General features: G+C 38.9%; 1 protein-coding gene across 2 annotated transcripts in view; it reads left to right on the plus strand.

Annotated features, from left to right (window-relative positions):
• Mllt3 (MLLT3 super elongation complex subunit) overlaps positions 1–18,556 on the plus strand; it is a 255,427-nt gene that overhangs the window by 172,396 nt on the left and 64,475 nt on the right. For both annotated transcript variants that reach the window (XM_005074283.4, XM_040757183.1), the window contains exon 5: positions 16,570–17,286. In XM_005074283.4, coding sequence (XP_005074340.1) covers positions 16,570–17,286 — 717 coding nt within the window. The remainder of the gene's footprint in view (positions 1–16,569; positions 17,287–18,556) is intronic.

Here is an 18,556-nt window from a genome sequence, read left to right on the forward strand (position 1 = left end):
GAAAAAGGTACAGTTTCACTCCATTGGACATTCTGTTTGTATTTTCAGCACTGAGAAATAACATTTTTATTGTTGTTGTTGTTTTGGTTTTTCGAGACAGGGTTTCAACAGTATTTTAATGAGAGACATTTTACAAGGTTGTTTAACTATAAGTCCTGACAAATTTCACGGTATAATTAGTTACCTATATAGAAGTTTTAGGATTAATTTAATTTCTTGGAAAAACTGGTAGGATTTGTATTGAAATTAAACAGAATCTGCGGGTGATGGAATGTCATCGCCCATTAGCCTAATTGTCATTTTATCTAGGCCTTCTTTAGTGCTTCTAAAGTGTTAAGACAGTTTAGGGAAAAGTGTGCCTGCTTTTAAGTCTTGTTTATTCGTAGGTACTGTTTTCAGGAAAGAAGGAATTGCTTTGTTTAAGAAATAAACGTTTTATTTTTATTTTCGTGCATGTTTGTCATCAATGTCGTGTTTTTTGCTCATGTTCACGGCAGTTATCCTTTCTTATCTTATCAAAGAAGTAACCCTCTGAATTTTATGTCCCCTTTATTTTGTCTGTCTGTCCATCCATCATCTATTTATTTATTTTAGGCAGGGTCTTACTGTATATCCCTGACTGTTCTGGAGCTCACTATGTAGACTAGGTTGGTCTAGAGATCTACCTTCTGAATGCTAGAATTAAAGTCCTTTCCACCCTTCCTTCTCTCTCTCTCTCTCTCTCTCTCTCTCTCTCTCTCTCTCTCTCTCTCTCTCTCTCTCTCTGTCTCTCTCTCTCTGTCTCTCTGTCTCTGTGTCTGTCTCTCTCTCTCTCGCTCTCTCTCTCCACACATACCACAAACACACACACACACACCCCTTGCGGCCCCTCTGAGTTTAATTAGGGTTGCTTGGATAAGCCTGGGTAAGGGATTATGGATGGGATATGGGTAACTTATCAGTAGTTAACAGCATCGTTTAGCTGCCAGCAGCTTCTGAGGCAATGGTAGGGCCTCGTGAGCCCTTTCTTTGTGATGAGAACATGACTGGCTTCTGCAGGTAGCCACACCTGCCACTGTGTAGTTGTGCGGTCCTCCTCTGCCACCACCCAGTGCTTCACAGCCCCCCTCCCCATCCCATCCTTCTAGTTCACCTCATTCCTGTATTTCTCTGCCGACATACAAACATGCGGTTCATCTTTGCACCCGATATTCTAGTCATCTTTAAACCAATTCAAGTAGCTGTTTTTCTGTGTGTAAATCATTGCTGATTCTTTGTAAATAGTCCTGTGTGAACACTTGCCTTTCCTGTCAGCTCTTCCCTGTATTGTGTGATCATGTGTCAGTAGACACACCTGCAACAAACTTATGTTGCTGATTCTAACGGGAGTAATTCTAGTGATTTGCCTTTGAGGATGCTGTTTGCATGGAATTTTGGTAGCTGCTGTTGTCAGCATGGATGTAAAATAATGACTCCATTTTAACAGATATAAAATCATTTATTCTTAGCCAAATGTGTGTGCCTATGTCCTAGAACATGGATTCAAGTTATTTTGAAATGTTCTACTATGTAAATAGTTACATGGATTTTTATAGTCATCGAACAAAAGAAAGTCATAAGTAAACACATTTGTAGTTGGTGGGAGCATCAGGTAGATAAGTAGATACCGTGCACCAAAGCAGTCCCTTCCATAGGTTTCCAGCATTATCTTTTAAAAGTCTTAGCTTTAGGGTTTATGGAGGCAAGAGATTGCTAAGTTTAAGAATACATTCTGAGATTTTATCTGTTAGTAAGGAGACCGGTAGATCAGATACAAAAGTCGGGGTATCTGGTTTTTAAAGGGTCAAAGGCAGCCCAGGATGATTTTGGCTCTGGGTCTACCACATTCCATCTCTGCTTAGTCATGATGCTCCAGTCAGCCAAGATCAAGCAGCTGGGGGATTTTAATATGGATGCTGCCTCTTTAGAGAATGTCAGTTCGTATCAAGTTAAGGAGCTTTTTTTTTTAATTCATGGATGGATTTTGATTTTATCAGACAACTTTTCAGCATTACTTAAAATAATTTGGTGGTTTCGCTCTCCTCCAGTCTGTTGCTGTGGTCCTTTGCAGGCATTTTGCCCTGGTAAACTACTCTTGAGCTCTTGAGTTAAGCAGCTCCTGCTTCTCTAGGTGTTTCTCACCACTGCAGTTGGATTGGTTGTGTTGTTGTTTTCATCTGTATTATTGAGTTAGATTGGTCTGTTTATTTTACATTTTTTGGCTTATATTGTTGCTTTTATAACAATGTTTCCTCTACTTACCCCGGAACCTTTCTATAGATTCAAATTATCTTTTTCAAGAACTGCTTCTAAATTCCTTGGCTTCAGTGTTTGTTTGTAGGAAGGTTTTAAACTACTTCACTGGTAGTAGTTACAAAGTTCCCTTCCCGAATGCTATTTTGTGGTGAGTAGACGTCAGTTTTGGTAAGTCTCATTTTACTTTTTAATTTGTCAAGATAAAATTATCTTTCCTAATTTATCTGTGTTGTGCTTTCAGGTATATTTATCCTTTTTTAAAAATTCCTATTACTAATTTACATTTTCTTTCTTTTGTCTGTTTTTTTTCTTTAAAGTTTTTCTTTTCATTTAATGTATTTTGATTATGTTCTCCCCTTCTATAATGCCTCCCAGATCCTCCACACCTCCGTACCCTCCCAACTTTGTTCTTTCTTTCGAATAAAAAACTCATGAAAGAAATTAAACAGTCAAAAGACCAATAAGACAAAACATGGCGAAACAAAACAAAAAGTCTGCGCAAAATTCCATTGAGTTTGTTCTGTATTGCCAACTAGTTTTGGACACATGCCTGCCCTAGAGCATCGTTGATATATCCAGTGACACTCCAGTGGAGAACAACTAATTTTACCTTTCCCTGCAGGTCTTAATTGCAAATAGCCCTTGTTTAGGGGAAGGGCACTATTTCCAATTTCCCTTCTTATTCTTGGGACCCTGTTTCGTTTGAACCTGTACAGGCCTTGTGCATGCTGCTGCAGCTCTGAGTTCATATGCACATCAGTACTGTTTTGTATGGAAGACACTGTCTTCTTGGACTCATCAACCACCTGTAGTCCTCTAGCCCTTATAATCTTTCCACCTTCTCTTCTGTGTAGACCTCTGAGCCTTGGCTGGTGCTCGTGGGGGTGAGGGGAGGGAGGAGTATGACTACATACCATTTGGGATTGAGTGCTCCAAAGTATTTCACTTTCTGCACATTGTCAATTTGTGGGTATCTGCATATGCTTCCATCTACTGCAATAAGATGATTATTTGATGAAGGGTGGATGAGGCAATAATCTGTAGGTATACCAGATGTCATTAGGAGTAATTTACTGCTATGCTCATTTAGCAGAATGATAGTATTAGGTTTTCTCCTAGGGCCATGACATATCTAGTCTCAGGTTTTGACTTCTTTACGAGTGTCAGACATGGGTACCATCTCATGAAGTGGGCCTTAAAAATCTAATTTTGAAAAGTGGCTGTTTACTCCTGTAACACGTGTGCCATTAGTATACCGGCATATCGTGTAGCCAGGCTGCTATTGTAGGTTGCAGGTACCCTGCTAGCATTCAGGGTACCTTCCAGCATCATGAATGCTAGTCAATAGGGTTGCAGCTTCTAGTAGGACACCAGCTGAACTTCTCCATATTCATTACATAAGTAAGTGTTGTCTTCATCAATAAGGCCTTGTCCTCAGGTTGTGGGGGACAACCAATAGACTTGGCAATAGTCTATGATGTTAGAGGGTTTCATGGGATTCCTTTGGCCAACACCTCAACAAGATGTAGCCCATTCCTAGCACTAGACGTTTTACTTGGTGACATAACATATCTGGTTGGGACATTGTCTCCCCTATTTTTGGTTACCCCATTTAGATTGCTTTTTTAGGAAGCTTCTACAGAAGTAGGTTTCTATAGAGCTTTTCTAAAGGGCTGTAGTGTTAGTTGTGCCTCTCGATATTCCCTCCTTTACCCTTCTTTCCACTTCTCCCATTTAATCTTCCTGTTCTCACTTCCCCTTTCTTAATATTATATTCTATATCCGCTTCCATGGGAGATTTTACTCCCTTACTATCTACTGGCCCCTTACTACCTACTTAACATCTGTATTTATTCAGATATGCATATCTAACATCCACATATACTAGAAAACATAACAATATTCAGCTTTTGGGGTCTGAGCTAACTCATATAGGTTGACTTTCCTAGTTTGTCCATTTACCTGCAAATTTCATCTCTTAGTAGCCGATTAATATTCAATTATGTAAATATAGCACATTTTCATTATTTAGTCATCAGTTAATGGGCATCTAAGCTGTTTCCAACTTCTGGCTTTTAGGAATAGAGCAGCAATGAATATGGTTAAGCAAATATCTCTGTAATAGGATGTAGAGTTCTTTGGGTGTATATGCCCAAGAGAAGTATAGCTGGATCTTGAGGTAGATCTATTCTCAGCCTCCCGTAGGTCCTCCACAATGATCCCATAGTGGCTATACAAGTTTTTGCACTTGGTGTGGGTGTTTCTTTATGTAGTGTTTAAACACTGGCTGACAAAATTCCTTAAGACTTTAACAGCTTGCTCTGGTGAAATTTGTGTGGTCAGCTCTAGCACAATACCAGCTATATGTTGCTATAACTGCTGTTCTTACTGTTTAACTGGTGGGTGGTCTCATTTCTAACTGCCTTTGTAATCATTGTTTTTAGTTTTTCTTTTTTAATGGAATAGGTCTGAGAATAAATCCCCTTTGTATATGTCATTATTTTGATAACATTATTGCTGTGGATTTGTTGTATTTATTGTTTTGGAAAGTCTTTAGTTGTTAGATCTCGCTATATATTTTATTGCTGAGTTCTTGCTCAGATTCTTATTCCTTTTATTTCATACCCCAGATGTTTTAAGAACTTATGTATTTTCAGTTTTTTTATATCTATGTGTATTTTCTGACTTTTTTTTTCTGTTTTTTAGTTTACTAATCTTGTTAAGTTGTGCCCAGTTTGCCATGAGTTTATTTTTTCCAACACTATTTTTTTATTTATGTTGCCTGTTCATTCTTATTTCTTATTGTTTGGGCATTTTTTTAAGATTACATATTTTTTTATCATATAAAGTTACACATGTGATAATTACCTTAATTCTTATAGCCCCTTTGTCTTGGATCATGATGACTATGTTTAGGGTATTTTAAATTTGTGTTCATATGCTAATTAGCTAGCCTTTTGGAATCTTAAGGCCTCAGCACAGAGTGAGCGCTCCTGCTGTAAGATTTTTGAAGGCTTGTTGTAGATTTTGATAGGTCCCATATTGGGGCTTGAGAGATGCAGGCAGTAAGTACATGTGTGCTGTTGGGGTTCCCATCTTCCAGGCTTAGTTGTGATTTACACTGAACATTTTAAGTCCTTTCTCTGTCTCTCTTTCATAGACTCTTGATTCTACAGTTCTCCTGTTTCTAAAGTTTTCCTGCTGCTTATTGGTCTAGGAGTGGACAGTTTTGTTGCAATTACTCAGTATTTAGTTGAACTGTAGTGAAGGCTCTTCCAGAATTCTTTGAACTACCTGCATATGAAGGGCTGTTTTCCCTGCTGACATTGTCTTTGTGTTCAGCACAATCTTTTGCATTTGTGAGAAATTCATGTATAGTGTATTCCTTTGTTTCTTTTAGCAAGTTTTCCCCTCTGTAATAAATGTATCAAAAGCACAGTCCTCGTACATGCTCAGAAGGGACTCTATAATAAGCGGTATCCTTAAGTGTGTCATCCTCAGCTCATGGGATTCACTTTTACAGTACTTTTATTGAACTTTTCTGCATTCTGCATTTACTGAATTTTATGCATTTTTCATCTTAAACTTCCAAGTACTCCATTGTGGTTGGTCTATTTATTTCAGATCCTCTGTTAAGTGCAGATAAACTCTCTGTCACAGTTACTTAACAAATCTTGCTGTGAGGACTATCTGATACTGAAAGTACATGTTCTGGCCAGTATACTTGAAAACTTGTTATGAAAATGGAAATCAGACTGCACTAAATATTCTGAAACCAAGAAAGAGAAGCTGTATAATTATTACCATGATGTTTTAGTTTCAATGCACAAGGGTAACAGAAGTTTGCTTTAAAATGAAGTCTTGTATGTATACTTCACTGTTAGTTATACTTAATTTTAATTTAGTGTTTACATAAAAGCAATTAAAGAATAGTATACACATAAAAACTTAATTGAGATTGAATTCTGAAACAAAAGTATTTTATAAAAAATTCATTATGATAAATCATTTGAGAAAAGCATTTTTAATTGTCCATTTTGAATATTTTTTAAAAACAATAAATATCAATTGTTATTTTAAACTTCATATTAATGGAGCTATAATAATAATAATAATATTGAACTTATTGGCTTTGTGTCTATGCTTTTGAATGAAAGGCTAAGAAAATGAAAATGTAACTACTTTTTATCTCTGAGTGACAAATTTTTATTTCTTAGTTGTAACTATAACTTAGACATGTTGTATCCTTATTCTATTATTAATGATGAAAGTAAAGTGCCATAAAGGCAGCAAGCCATTGTCTGTAGTTTAGTTTGAGTGTGGTTCAGAAAAGTAAGATAGCCATATGTCTTATCAGGAGGAAAGTTAGAGTGCTTAAAGATATAGAATGCTGATTACATAATTTGCATATTTGAATAATTTTCCCTTTTGTCCTTTCTTTTTTTCTGAGACAGGGTTTCTCTGTGTAGCCTTGGTTGTTCTAGAGCTCACTCTGTAGACCATACTGGTCTTAAATATATAATTCAGAGATCTGCCTGCCTGTACATCCTCCTGAGTGCTGGGACTAAAGCCATGTGCTACCAACACCACCTGGCTAATTTATTTCAGAAAAATCTCTGAATTGCATATGAATACTGAAAGGAGAGAGCATACATGAGTGAATTTGGAAGACTAGAGAATTTTCTTAACTTATGTGCATGTTGTTTAAAATAATTGTAAAGGAAATGTTTAGCAACAAGGAAAGTTCTCCTCATCTTCCCTAATTTTCCACTCCTGGAAGGAGCATCTTTAAGTCTTGTTCAGTTCTAGGGCTGCTGCCAAAGTTTCTGAACAATATTTTTTTTTAGTTTCTATTAACATATATATAATGAGTTTGATTGTGACGTTTTCATGAATGTAGGTTTACTCCCATAATCTTTTGCTTGTCATCCTCCCATTCCAATGTTCCCCCTTTTCTCAAACAATCCCCATTCATGGTCAAGTCAAATCAACCAAATTCTCCCCCTTTCACCCACCAGTTTCTTTTGGTGACCCACTGAGCTTAACTAGGGTTGATTCTAGGAGCCTAGGTGAGCAGTTATTTACAGCGGCTTTGACCACTGTGAAAAAGCATCTCTCCTTCTGCTAGCGGACATTAACTTCTTTGAAATCCTCATGGAGGGTAAGGGTCTCATGAAGCTACTTTTCAGGGCGGGGTGTCGACAGGCCCAGTCTTGTGCAGACCTTTTGCTGATAATCACAACTGGACTGCTGGTGACTATAGTAGCCCTGTGGTGCTCAGAAGAAGGTGTTCTACAACACGACTCCTTCCTCCAGCCTCCCTTGTATCCTTTCCCAGCCCTCCTTTGGGATCCTAAATTATATTTCTATGTTGCCTACCCTCCCTCCCATTTTGAATTTTTTATAGGTGTATAAACACATCTTAAGTATACCTCCATCTCTCTCCCTCCAACTACTGGTGTACTCTCTCCCCAATATATCCCCCCCCCTCCAGCTTCATGTCATCACCATCTGTCTTCTATAAACCTACTAATTTTCTTTGTGTTGCCCATTGAACAAGGGTTTGGGTTCATTCGCTGGGGCCTGGACAACCTGCCCATGGCTACACCCCTGAAGAAAAATGACTCTCCCTCCTCCAGCAGTCATTAATTGCTGATGGTTCCTTAGTTAGAGGTGGGGCCTTGGGAATCCCCACCTACATGCTGGAGGTTTTACTGACTTGATCTTCTGCAGGTCTTGTGCAATAATCGTAACTGCTGTGAGTGTACGTGGGCAACTGCTGTGTCGTGTCCAGAGAACAGCGTTTCATAGCCCTCCTGCCTATCATGCAGCGCGCACATTCTTTCTACACCCCCTCTATGATGTCTTGGGTGCAGAGGGAGGGGTTAATGTAGCGGATTTACCTGCCACTGAGCACTCAGTCATGCTGCTATTTCTTAATGAGGCTTTAGCCCATCTTTTCCTCCCCCTAAGATGCAATTTCCAGTTCTTCTCTTAGGAACATTTGCAAGTTTCTAGATGTTGAATGCAGAACTCATTTCCTTATTCCATCAGCTGTGGACAACATTTCTTCTTCTTCTTTTTTTTAATGTATTAAGGCCATGGTACCTTAAGATTTCTCCTTTCTCCCTCATTTCTGCCTTCCATGTCTTTTATTCAAATCCATTTACATTGTCAAGGTAAGTAACATTGTGTTAATTAATAAAACATTAAATCTGCTATTCTCATTTATAGCTGTAATAATGGTAGTAATTAAAATTGTATAGTTTTTTTCTATATTCCAGTCACATTGCTTATGCTAGATATATTATTTATAATACAAACTGAGAACCTTTTTACTGAAATGATTAGGACTTTTATTTTCATGTTTTTAGGTTTGGGATATTTGTACAGACTTAATAAAATGTCTTAGGGCATTAGAACACAAGTCTAAACATTTATTGGTATGCATATTGCCTTTAGGTGTCTAAATGAGCCACCCACAACCTGGCTCCAGCATAGTAAATGCCAGTGTCGGGTATCTTCCTCTAGTTTTCTACCTCAGTTTTGAGATAGACCTTCTCACTCAATTGTAGGTAACCATTTCAGCTAGACTGGGTGACCAGTGAACTCGCAGGATCCACCACCTGGCTCCATCTCCCAGTGCTGAGCTTACAGACATACACCACCACAGCACACCACTTTTTACCTGGATTCTGGGGCTCTGAATCAGGTTACTGTGATCCTTCCTTCCTTCCTTCCTTCCTTCCTTCCTTCCTTCCTTCCTTCCTTCCTTCCTTCCTTCTTCCTTCCTCTTTTTTATTTTTTTGTTTGTTTTTAGAGACTGGGTTTCTCTGTGGCTTTGGAGGCTGTCCTGGAACTAGCTCTTGTAGACCAAGCTGGTCTCGATCTCATAGATATTCTCCTGCCTCCCCCTCCCAAGTCCTGGGACTAAAGGTGTGCACCACCATCTCCCAGCAAGTCACTGAGGTTATTGAGAAGATGCTTTATGCGTTGAGCCACCTCTTAAGCCTCCAAAATGTGACTTTTTAAAAAAGTGAACAATATTTTTGGTTACTTTGAGTTGTGACTATAGCTTATTTGAGGACAGATTTAGAGTTTTCCACTCACAGTGTTAGGTGAGTGCTCTGAGTTCCCCCATGTTGGTGATGGAAACCTTTCTGATTTCTCAGTCTCAGTGTTTGTGATTTCAGACATTGAGGGTTAAATCTATGAAGCCTTTATGTGCACTCATGTATACACACACACACACACACACAAACACACACACCATACATACGCATGTACATATACTCACATACACGTAGTTTTATATATTAAACTTGTTAGTCATCAAGTTGCCTTTATAGATTAATACTGACAAGAAATTGTGAAGTACTTCGCAAGTTAAGTAGATTTCTGAAAGCTGAAAATTGGTGAACATTGTTTATTATTACAGTTAGGTAAGGTGTTTATTCATAGATAAGATGTTTATTGTTGAAATATTTTCTTACAGTCCTTTTTTTCCCATGGTTTTAAAATTTGTTGTGTTTTCTGTTGCCTCTTGATGTTTGAGCTAAGTCCCTCGAATCCTGTTCTTTCTGAACATTTCCTGTCGTGGTCTTGTAGGATGCTCTGGTTGTCTCTACATTACTGTTTGGAAGACAGTTATTTAGTATTTGATTTGAGTGCTATAAAATGTTAGTTCCTCTGGCTTACAGGAATTTAATTGTATTGAGGTGAGAAGTATTGCATAAGCCCACTAGATTCAACTCTTTAAATAAGTCTGTTAACCTTAAAATATTTGTCACCAAATGATCCAAAATTCAACGTCCTTTAAGTATACAGAGGAAGAATCTGATTTCAAAATAGATTATTTGCTACTTAGCACTACCAAGAAACAAACAAAACCACCACAGCATACCCCCTACTGGAAATAAATGGAACTTCATTGATCTATTTCTGCTGAGACTACAGTTCCCATTCTTTTAGTCATTGAGCTCTTGCCCTGTTATTCCCATGCTTATATTTCTTGCTCAGGTTATAGTGTTAAGACTGACAGGTGTTTTTTTAAATCGACAAAGTTAATGTAGAACCCACAGAAATACAGTGAAGATTGCAGGCACTGGAGTCAGACTGCTTAGACTTGAATTTAGTTCCACCACTAATTTTGTGTGCATTTGGGTACATGCATATAAGTGTGTAAGTATATATATATATATATATATATATATATATATATATATATATATATATTTGGGTACATTAATATCTGTGTCTCGGTTTCCCCATCTCCCTGAGGCTGGCCCAGTAAGCATCTATTCAGTAACTCGTCACCACTGCCACCCCTGCCTCTCATCACAATAACATAGTCCTCAGAGGGCCTTTCTTTCCTTACCCTCTACCCACTCACTACAGCCTCTCTACCACCGTTTAGTCTTCCTAAAGTGTGAGCAGCTTCAATGGTAGAGACCTTTAAGTTCCTCATTCCTTTGCTTTCCACATGGAGACGCGCTCCATGGCTATTCCTAAACTCAGGCTGCTCTAATAAAGAACTCACTCAAGGTGGCGGGGGGGGGGTGGTGTCTGTTACCAGGGCCAGATTCTCTCTCTTTTTGTCCTCTGTCATGTCACATGCTGGTTTGCAGATAGCTAGTAGAATGAGTGCAGCCTATTACATCATTTGTGCAGTTCTGGCATCTGTATTTCTATAGATGTAGATGTTTTTACTGGCTGGGTATTTTACAGATGAGGGAAAATTGAGGGGTTTTAGGCATAATACAATATTGCCTGTCATCTTTTCTAGCCAAATTTAGAAAGGGCTGGCTGAGTGGATTTTCTTGTTTTCCATGATATTTAGATATATAGTAGAATTCTCCCTTAACTTGTGTCTAGGCTGAGAGAATATCCCTCTGTGTGGAGTGGGCTCCTAAAGTCCATTAGTGTGCTAGGGTTAAATACTGATCCACTACCAGAGGCCCCATAGATTTTCCAGACTTCCAAACTGACATTCACAGTCAGGGGTCTAGATTTGTCCTATGCTGGTTTCCCAGCTATTGGTCTGGGCTCCATGAGCTCCCCCTTGTTCAGGTCAGCTGTTTCTGTGGGTTTCTCCAGTCTGGCTTGGACCCCTTTGCTCATCACTCCTCCCTCTCTGCAGCGGGTCTCCAGGAGTTCAGTTCAGGGTTTAGCCCCATCATCCACTTCTTGTGTCTGTTCTGCTGTGGTTTCTCCTGACCCCCCTTTCCTGTCACTGACTGTTGTGGTTCTCTCCTTGCCCTAGTGAATTATTTAGCTTGGTAATTTTAATGTTCAGTTTTCACCGAATTTTAAAAGTTTTGGAAATTATTATTTTTTATTATACTTGAGTCTCCTCAATTTAATCACGTTTCTAATGTCAGTACTTCATCTGTCTTCTTCAGGAAGTCTGTGAGGTTTTTCCTACTTATATGTGCATTGGATCTTAAATAAGCACTGAAAGGTGCAGGTTCTTCAGTCCACACCGCACCAGCAAACATGTTTTCAGTTTCTTGTCTATATATTTATGCATCTCTTTGCTTTCCTCTTTGTCTCCTTGCATCCCTTAGCCCCAGGAGTAAACTGAATGGACTCTATCCTGTTGGGTTCTCTGGGGGCCAGAGGCTAGCCAAGCTGTGCAGTTACCTGCATTCCAAACTTCTCTGAGCCTAGGTTGGAGCCATGGCGATGTTGCACTAGCTAGCCTTTTCTTACAAGAGTCCCACAAACCTGTGGTCCATTCTTCAAGCTCACCTGCCTTCTACCTCCAGAACTGACTAGCTCAAGAGGATTGAGTTGAGTTGGTTGCATTTTAAACTGAAGTAAGAAAGAGATCAAATTCGAAGCCCCCTTTCCCTTTCTCTACAGGATCCTAAATTTTTATATTTTATTCATATTCTCAAATGGTATTCATTATTTGTGATCTGTTTGGAAGTTTATTTTTGAATATCACGGTTTTACATTTCCCCTTCATATGTACAACCTTTTGAAGTATACACTGCAAGTTGTGGAAAGTGTCCTGGTTAAATGTTTGGGTAAATAAACTCATCTGGAAATGTTTATTGGTTTCCATTACTAAGAATTTGATGATCATTTATTTGTCTAATTCAAGTTTCATTAATCTGAAATGTTTCCACAACTTGGAAGATGATTTAGAACAGGACGGAAGAAAGCCGGAGGGAAGAAACATGAAGTGATGAAACAGCGCTTGTCAGGAGTTGTCAGGAGGAGGAAGACAAGGAAATTGAAAGCCACACATGATCAGAAAGCCCTTCTATGTCCAGTTCTCACAGCCTTGTTCTTAGCCTGGGTGCTAGAGTTATGGACAAGTCCAATTAGACCCAATTATACACCAAAGAGACCGTTCTGCTCCAAAAATTAAAACAAAGAGGCATTCAATAGAATTGCATGGATGAAAGTTGTACACCTTAGCATTACGGATTGCAAAGTCAGTGCAAATGCATGCATATTCATGTTTAAATAGTCACTTGCTTTCCATGTTTGAGATCTGAGTTATGCACATGTCCTCTCTTTGTAATACTCAATATTCAGTTGTTCTCAATCGTCTTTAGGCAAAGAGATTTGAATTATACAACACGTGTTAGCATCACAGAGAATGGCAATTAGTCTGTGCTGTTGAGTAGCATTTAATGTTGAGGCTAATGATTCAGAAACAATTTTGAAAACCCTACTGACTAGATTTAGTATATATAAGTTAGACCAGCTTTTATTCCGTGTCAGTGGCCATTGGATGCTGATGTGTCCTAAGCTACCACTTTATATTTATTACATGTAAGAGTATAGAATCTGGCGACATGTACTTAAGCTGTCATTTGCTACCAGCCCTGTCTAAAGAAAATTTTCCTCAATGTATGACAGAGACCATCCTCTCTACTTTTGTTACTCTCTGAATTTTGTCATGGACATTATTATGGGAAGTATTTGTTGTAGATTTGACTTTTTGTGCAAAGAAAGCTTTTGGAAACAATTATTTGATTTAATATTTTTGGATTTATTTTATATGTTTGAGTGTTTTGCCTGTAAGTATGCACATACACTGTAAGCATGCAGTGCCTGCAGAAGCAGAAGAGGGTGTAAGTTCCCATAGAACTGGACTTATGGATGTTTGTAAGCTGCCGTGTGGGTGCTGGGAATCAGTCTCTAGTCTTCTGCAAGAACGGCAACTGCCCTTACCCACGGAGTCATCTTTCTAGTACTTATTTGATTTTTTTTTGAGACAGGGCGTCACTATTTAGTCCTGGCTGGCCTTGAACTTGCAATGTGGACAAACTGGCTTTGAACTCACATAGATACACCTGCCCCTCCCTCCCTCCTGAGCCCTAAGATTACTGGCCCTTGCTGCCACACCCAGGAAAGCTTTGTGGGGTGATAATGACAAAGAGAGAACAGTGAAGTCATTTGCTTGTTTGAGTAGATAAAGAGGGCACTAAATAGCTCAAGTTATAAAATTATACATTTCTGGATTTTACCAAGAATACATTCCTGGATTTTTTCTTATTATGCATATGACAGAACATAAACTATCTATAACACAAAAACCTGGATCTAGTATTACTGAATACTTTGTTTTAAAATTAGTATTACAGTTATTGTGTGTGTGTGTGTGTGTGTCTGTGTGTCTGTGTGTGTCTGTGTGCTCACCTATGGGTGTGTGCTCATGTGTGCATGTATGTGTGCATGTATGCATGTGTTCCACCTGTGGAGGTCAGAGGACAAATGGTGTATGTCTGGTTTTGTCTTTCTACCATGTTGGTCCTGGGGATCAAATGCAGGTTGTTAGGCTTGGCAACAAGCACCTTTGCCTGCTGAGCCATCCCTCTGACCTGCCACTGTGTACTTAATTAAGAAATCCTGTTTATTCTACACTATTATTAATAAATAATTTAAGTTTCCCCATAGAAGTTCCTCACTTCCTGGTGTTTATTGGTTCTTAATGTGTAACATTAGAAGTATGTTGATAGTTTAAGAAGTTATATTTATTAAAATATGTGTAATACTCCATATAGATTGAATGTTTTGTAGCAATGCTTGGGTGTAGACATAATTAGAGAACTGACTGCAAATTGCCAAATTTCAGTGAGTCAACAAACCAATTTAAAAAAATCTCAAGGATATTAGATTTGAAAATGTTCTTCCTTAATTTAGTTTGTCCATTATATATTATGTTAATTATTCATAGTATTGTTTAACATGCTAGGAAATTTCCTGTAATAGAATTTATTATATAATGTAGTTTCAGTAATATGAATTCTATATTTAGTAGCATGTTTTAAAGTCTCAGATTAAAATGCTTTGTAAAGAATTACCTAGCTAGTTTGAAGCATGAAAACAAGTGTTTGCTTGGTAACTTTATCCATTTTGTAATTTTGAAACCAAATGTTCATTTCAGAAAAGGAGTAATTTGATTTCTTTTGCTATACATAGAGGGCAGATGATTTTCGTAGGAAACAAAAGTACGTATTCCCACTGGCACAGAGCAGTGATCTTCACATAGACTATTATCACTTTCTGGTGTGTGTCAGTGAACATATATACTCACCCTCTCCTCCCGCTGGTGCAGTAAATAGGAGATTGCTCGTTTAGTTGAAAGGCTTTACATGCATTCTCATTCTTGTGTCATGCCAGACGTTTAAGGAATGTCAGATGGGTTATACAGCATTGGGCTTAAGTGAGTGAGTTCTACATGGAGGGGAATGAACTTGAAGATGGAAATTCTGGCTGGAATTTGTCATTGGTTCCATTAGGAGGGTGAAGTGAGAATGAAAGAGCTATTCTTTTAGTATTGGTGTGGACTTTTGCAGACCCAGGATCTCCTATTGTTTCTTGTTTTTGCTATTAATAGTAAAGACTCACAAGTATAGTAAGTATAGACTTAGTTTTTGTTCCTAAATAGATTATGTAGAGATTTGTGTAGATATGTGTGTGTTTGGGTGTATCTATTTTAGAATTTATTGATTTTATGTGTGAGGATGTTTTACCTGAATGTGTGGCTGTGCATCATGTGCACGCAGCGTCTCTGGAGACCAGAAGAGCTCATCAGATCTTCTGGGGCTAGATGTTGTGAGCCGCCATGTGGATGATGGAAATTAGAACCCAGGTCCTCTGGAAAAACAGCTAGTGCTCCTAATATGTCTCCAGCTCAGGTTATATGTTTTGAGGTATTGGGATAAGTAGGAAAATAGGTCACATTTAAAATAAAACATGAGTAGTTACCTTCTTCTCAGGACTGTACAACAGTAATTGCTGAAGATCCTGTCCATTTGATAGGTGAGGTCTTTGATGTTTTCCATTCCTTTGCTTTTTTCCCCCCTTGTCCTTAGTGAGAGAAAGATATTCTTGAATTGATGAAAATTTGGCTTAAGAATAGTTTTAGATCACATCAAGACTTGTTTCTTTTGGTGGCTTTATGATTGGCAGAGATGTTTAGAATATCATGTAACCTGGCTTCATCGTGTTGCCTTTGACTACTTTTCTGCTTCTGTCTCAATCTTGTGCTGTAGCTGGAAGCTGCTGGCCAAATGCAGTCTGTTTTGCTCCCTGTTTTAGCTTATTCTGGTCAACCAGTGCCGTCTATCTCTTCTTCTGTTTCTAATAGCGGTAGTTTGCTTATGCTGCTTGTTCATAGGTTGGTTTCTTAATATTAGGATTTGTTCTTTTTCCATGCTCCCAGCAGAACTAAATAGCCCCCCTCTTTCAGTTGTTGCTTTGCAGGTGGTGCTGTTTAATACCCACCAATCATAGATAGGTATGCCATAGTTGTTTACAGTGAGGCCATGTGCTGTCCATTTTTGTACCCTCTAGGACAAGCATATTGTTAGCATTTGTTGACTATAAATGGTTTAAATTTGTCATTCCAGTGGTTGAGGAGACAGCATGTCCCATTATATTCTCCAATTGCAGTAACTTTCTTACATGTTTCTCACTGCTGTTAAAATATTTGCGATACTTTAGGAATAGATTGAGAGCAAAAGAGGGACGTTTTGTATAGCTGGAGCTCACAGAAGTTGACTTTAGACCAGCAGTTCTCAACCTATGGATCAAGACCCCTTTGGGGATCGAATATCAGATATCATGCATACCAGATATTCACACTATGATTTGTAACAGTAGCTAAATTGTAGTTGTGAAGTAGCAATGAAGTAATGTTATGGTTTGGAGTCACCACACCATGAGGAACTGTGTTAAAGTGTCACAGCGTTAGAAAGGTTGGGAACCATTGCTTTAGACTCTTCATTACTATTTAGTTTTGAGAGTTTGATTTTCTTCTCCTTTTTGCAGGACCCTAACAGGAGCATTCATACCAGCAGCAGCAGCAGCAGCAGCAGTAGCAGCAGCAGCAGCAGCAGCAGTAGCAGCAGTAGCAGCAGCAGCAGCAGCAGCAGCAGTAGTAGTAGTAGCAGCAGCAGCAGCAGCAGTAGCAGCAGCAGCAGCAGCAGTACCAGTTTTTCAAAGCCTCACAAATTAATGAAGGAGCACAAGGAAAAACCTTCTAAAGACTCCAGAGAACATAAAAGTGCCTTCAAAGAACCTTCCAGGGATCACAACAAATCTTCCAAAGACTCCTCCAAGAAACCCAAAGAAAACAAACCACTGAAAGAAGAAAAAATAGTTCCTAAGATGGCCTTCAAGGAACCTAAACCCATGTCAAAAGAGCCAAAAGCGGACAGTAACTTACTCACCATCACCAGTGGACAGCAGGATAAGAAGGCTCCCAGTAAAAGGCCCCCCGTTTCCGACTCTGAAGAACTCTCAGCCAAAAAAAGGAAAAAGAGTAGTTCAGAGGCTTTATTTAAAAGTTTTTCTAGTGCGCCACCACTGATACTCACTTGTTCCGCTGACAAAAAACAGATAAAAGATAAATCTCATGTCAAGATGGGAAAGGTCAAAATTGAGAGTGAGACATCAGAGAAGAAGAAGTCGACGTTGCCGCCGTTTGATGATATTGTGGATCCCAACGACTCAGACGTGGAGGAGAATATGTCCTCCAAATCCGACGTGAGTAGCCTTGTGCCCCCCTCCTCCCCTTTAGCGGGTCTCGGGTTTTATTTCAGACAGCTTTGTGGTAAGAAATGAGAAAACATGGATGCTATTCCAACAGGAAAGAGGGAGGGTGTAGCCTAACAGTGAATTTCCTTAACTATGGGGAGAAGGAAATGAAGTCCTTCAGGAATCTACGGAGTTTCTTAGACTGTAATCGAAGTTGTTAAAGGAAAGCTATATTCCACAATATAATAAAGATTATTTGCATAGCGACATATTCAGTGCCCTTGAAAGCTGCATTACAGTGCTCTGTAGTGATTGCTGACTTAGAGAAATTATATTCAAGCACTGAGGCTTGCATATAGTGGGAAAAGAAGTTCAAAGAGAAAGCTAAGGAACACTGTACAACCTGTGGTCGTTATAATAAAGTGATTTTTAATTGTTTTTCTGTGTGGTGCTAGGGACTGAACTAAGACCTTGCATGACAAGGAAGCACTCTCCTCCTAAGCCAGCCTCCAGCCGCAGTGCTGGTATTTAACAGTGTTAAGTAACACTTTGTTGTAACTGCTTACTATGCATATCAAATTGAAAGTTTAATATTCATATGTATAAAACTATTTTCAATTTGAAAGTCAAACTGTTTTTTCCTCTTTTTTTTTTTCCCCTCATGGGGTAGCCCCTGACTGAGAAAAGGGAATACATCATCTGCTGTGCATTTGCTGGTGGGCAGGATTATCTTCCAGATGCCTGAAAAAGCATCTGACTGTCTAATACTGCAGTTGTTTGATATTGTGATTTAAGCTTATAATTACAGATTTGCAGAGTTGGATGGCAGGGATTTCACAGTTATCTGTTTTAACCTCTTACCTGTGTAAGACATCTTGCACGTCTAGTGATAGAGCTGTTGGAAGGTATTTGATTCTATTTTCAAGACTAAGTATTACTTGCTATGAGGTTCTATCCTCTCACTTCTCTGTTTTCTCTGGTATTTTCAGTTATGTGTCCTTGACCGCTAGGCCCTGTACCCTCCTTTCTTTGGCTGCCACTATGCTAGACCATGGTGAAGAAAGGTTACTGACAATTTTAAAATGCTTTTCTTTCTGTCCTGTGATGTTTCCCAAGGTGTCCCTTATTTAAATAGTGGCAAAGGATAGGAGGCCTTTCCCTGCCTGACCTGGGTTTGCATTGCTCTGTGTAGCAGGCCAGCCTGAGTCAGGACAAGGTGCCAGTACCCATCCTTACTGGTCCAGAGATATCTCCTTCTCATATTCTGCAGGGCTAATCC

Source organism: Mesocricetus auratus, unplaced genomic scaffold (assembly GCF_017639785.1).
Source record: "Mesocricetus auratus isolate SY011 unplaced genomic scaffold, BCM_Maur_2.0 Super-Scaffold_100014, whole genome shotgun sequence".
NCBI lineage: Eukaryota > Metazoa > Chordata > Mammalia > Rodentia > Cricetidae > Mesocricetus > Mesocricetus auratus.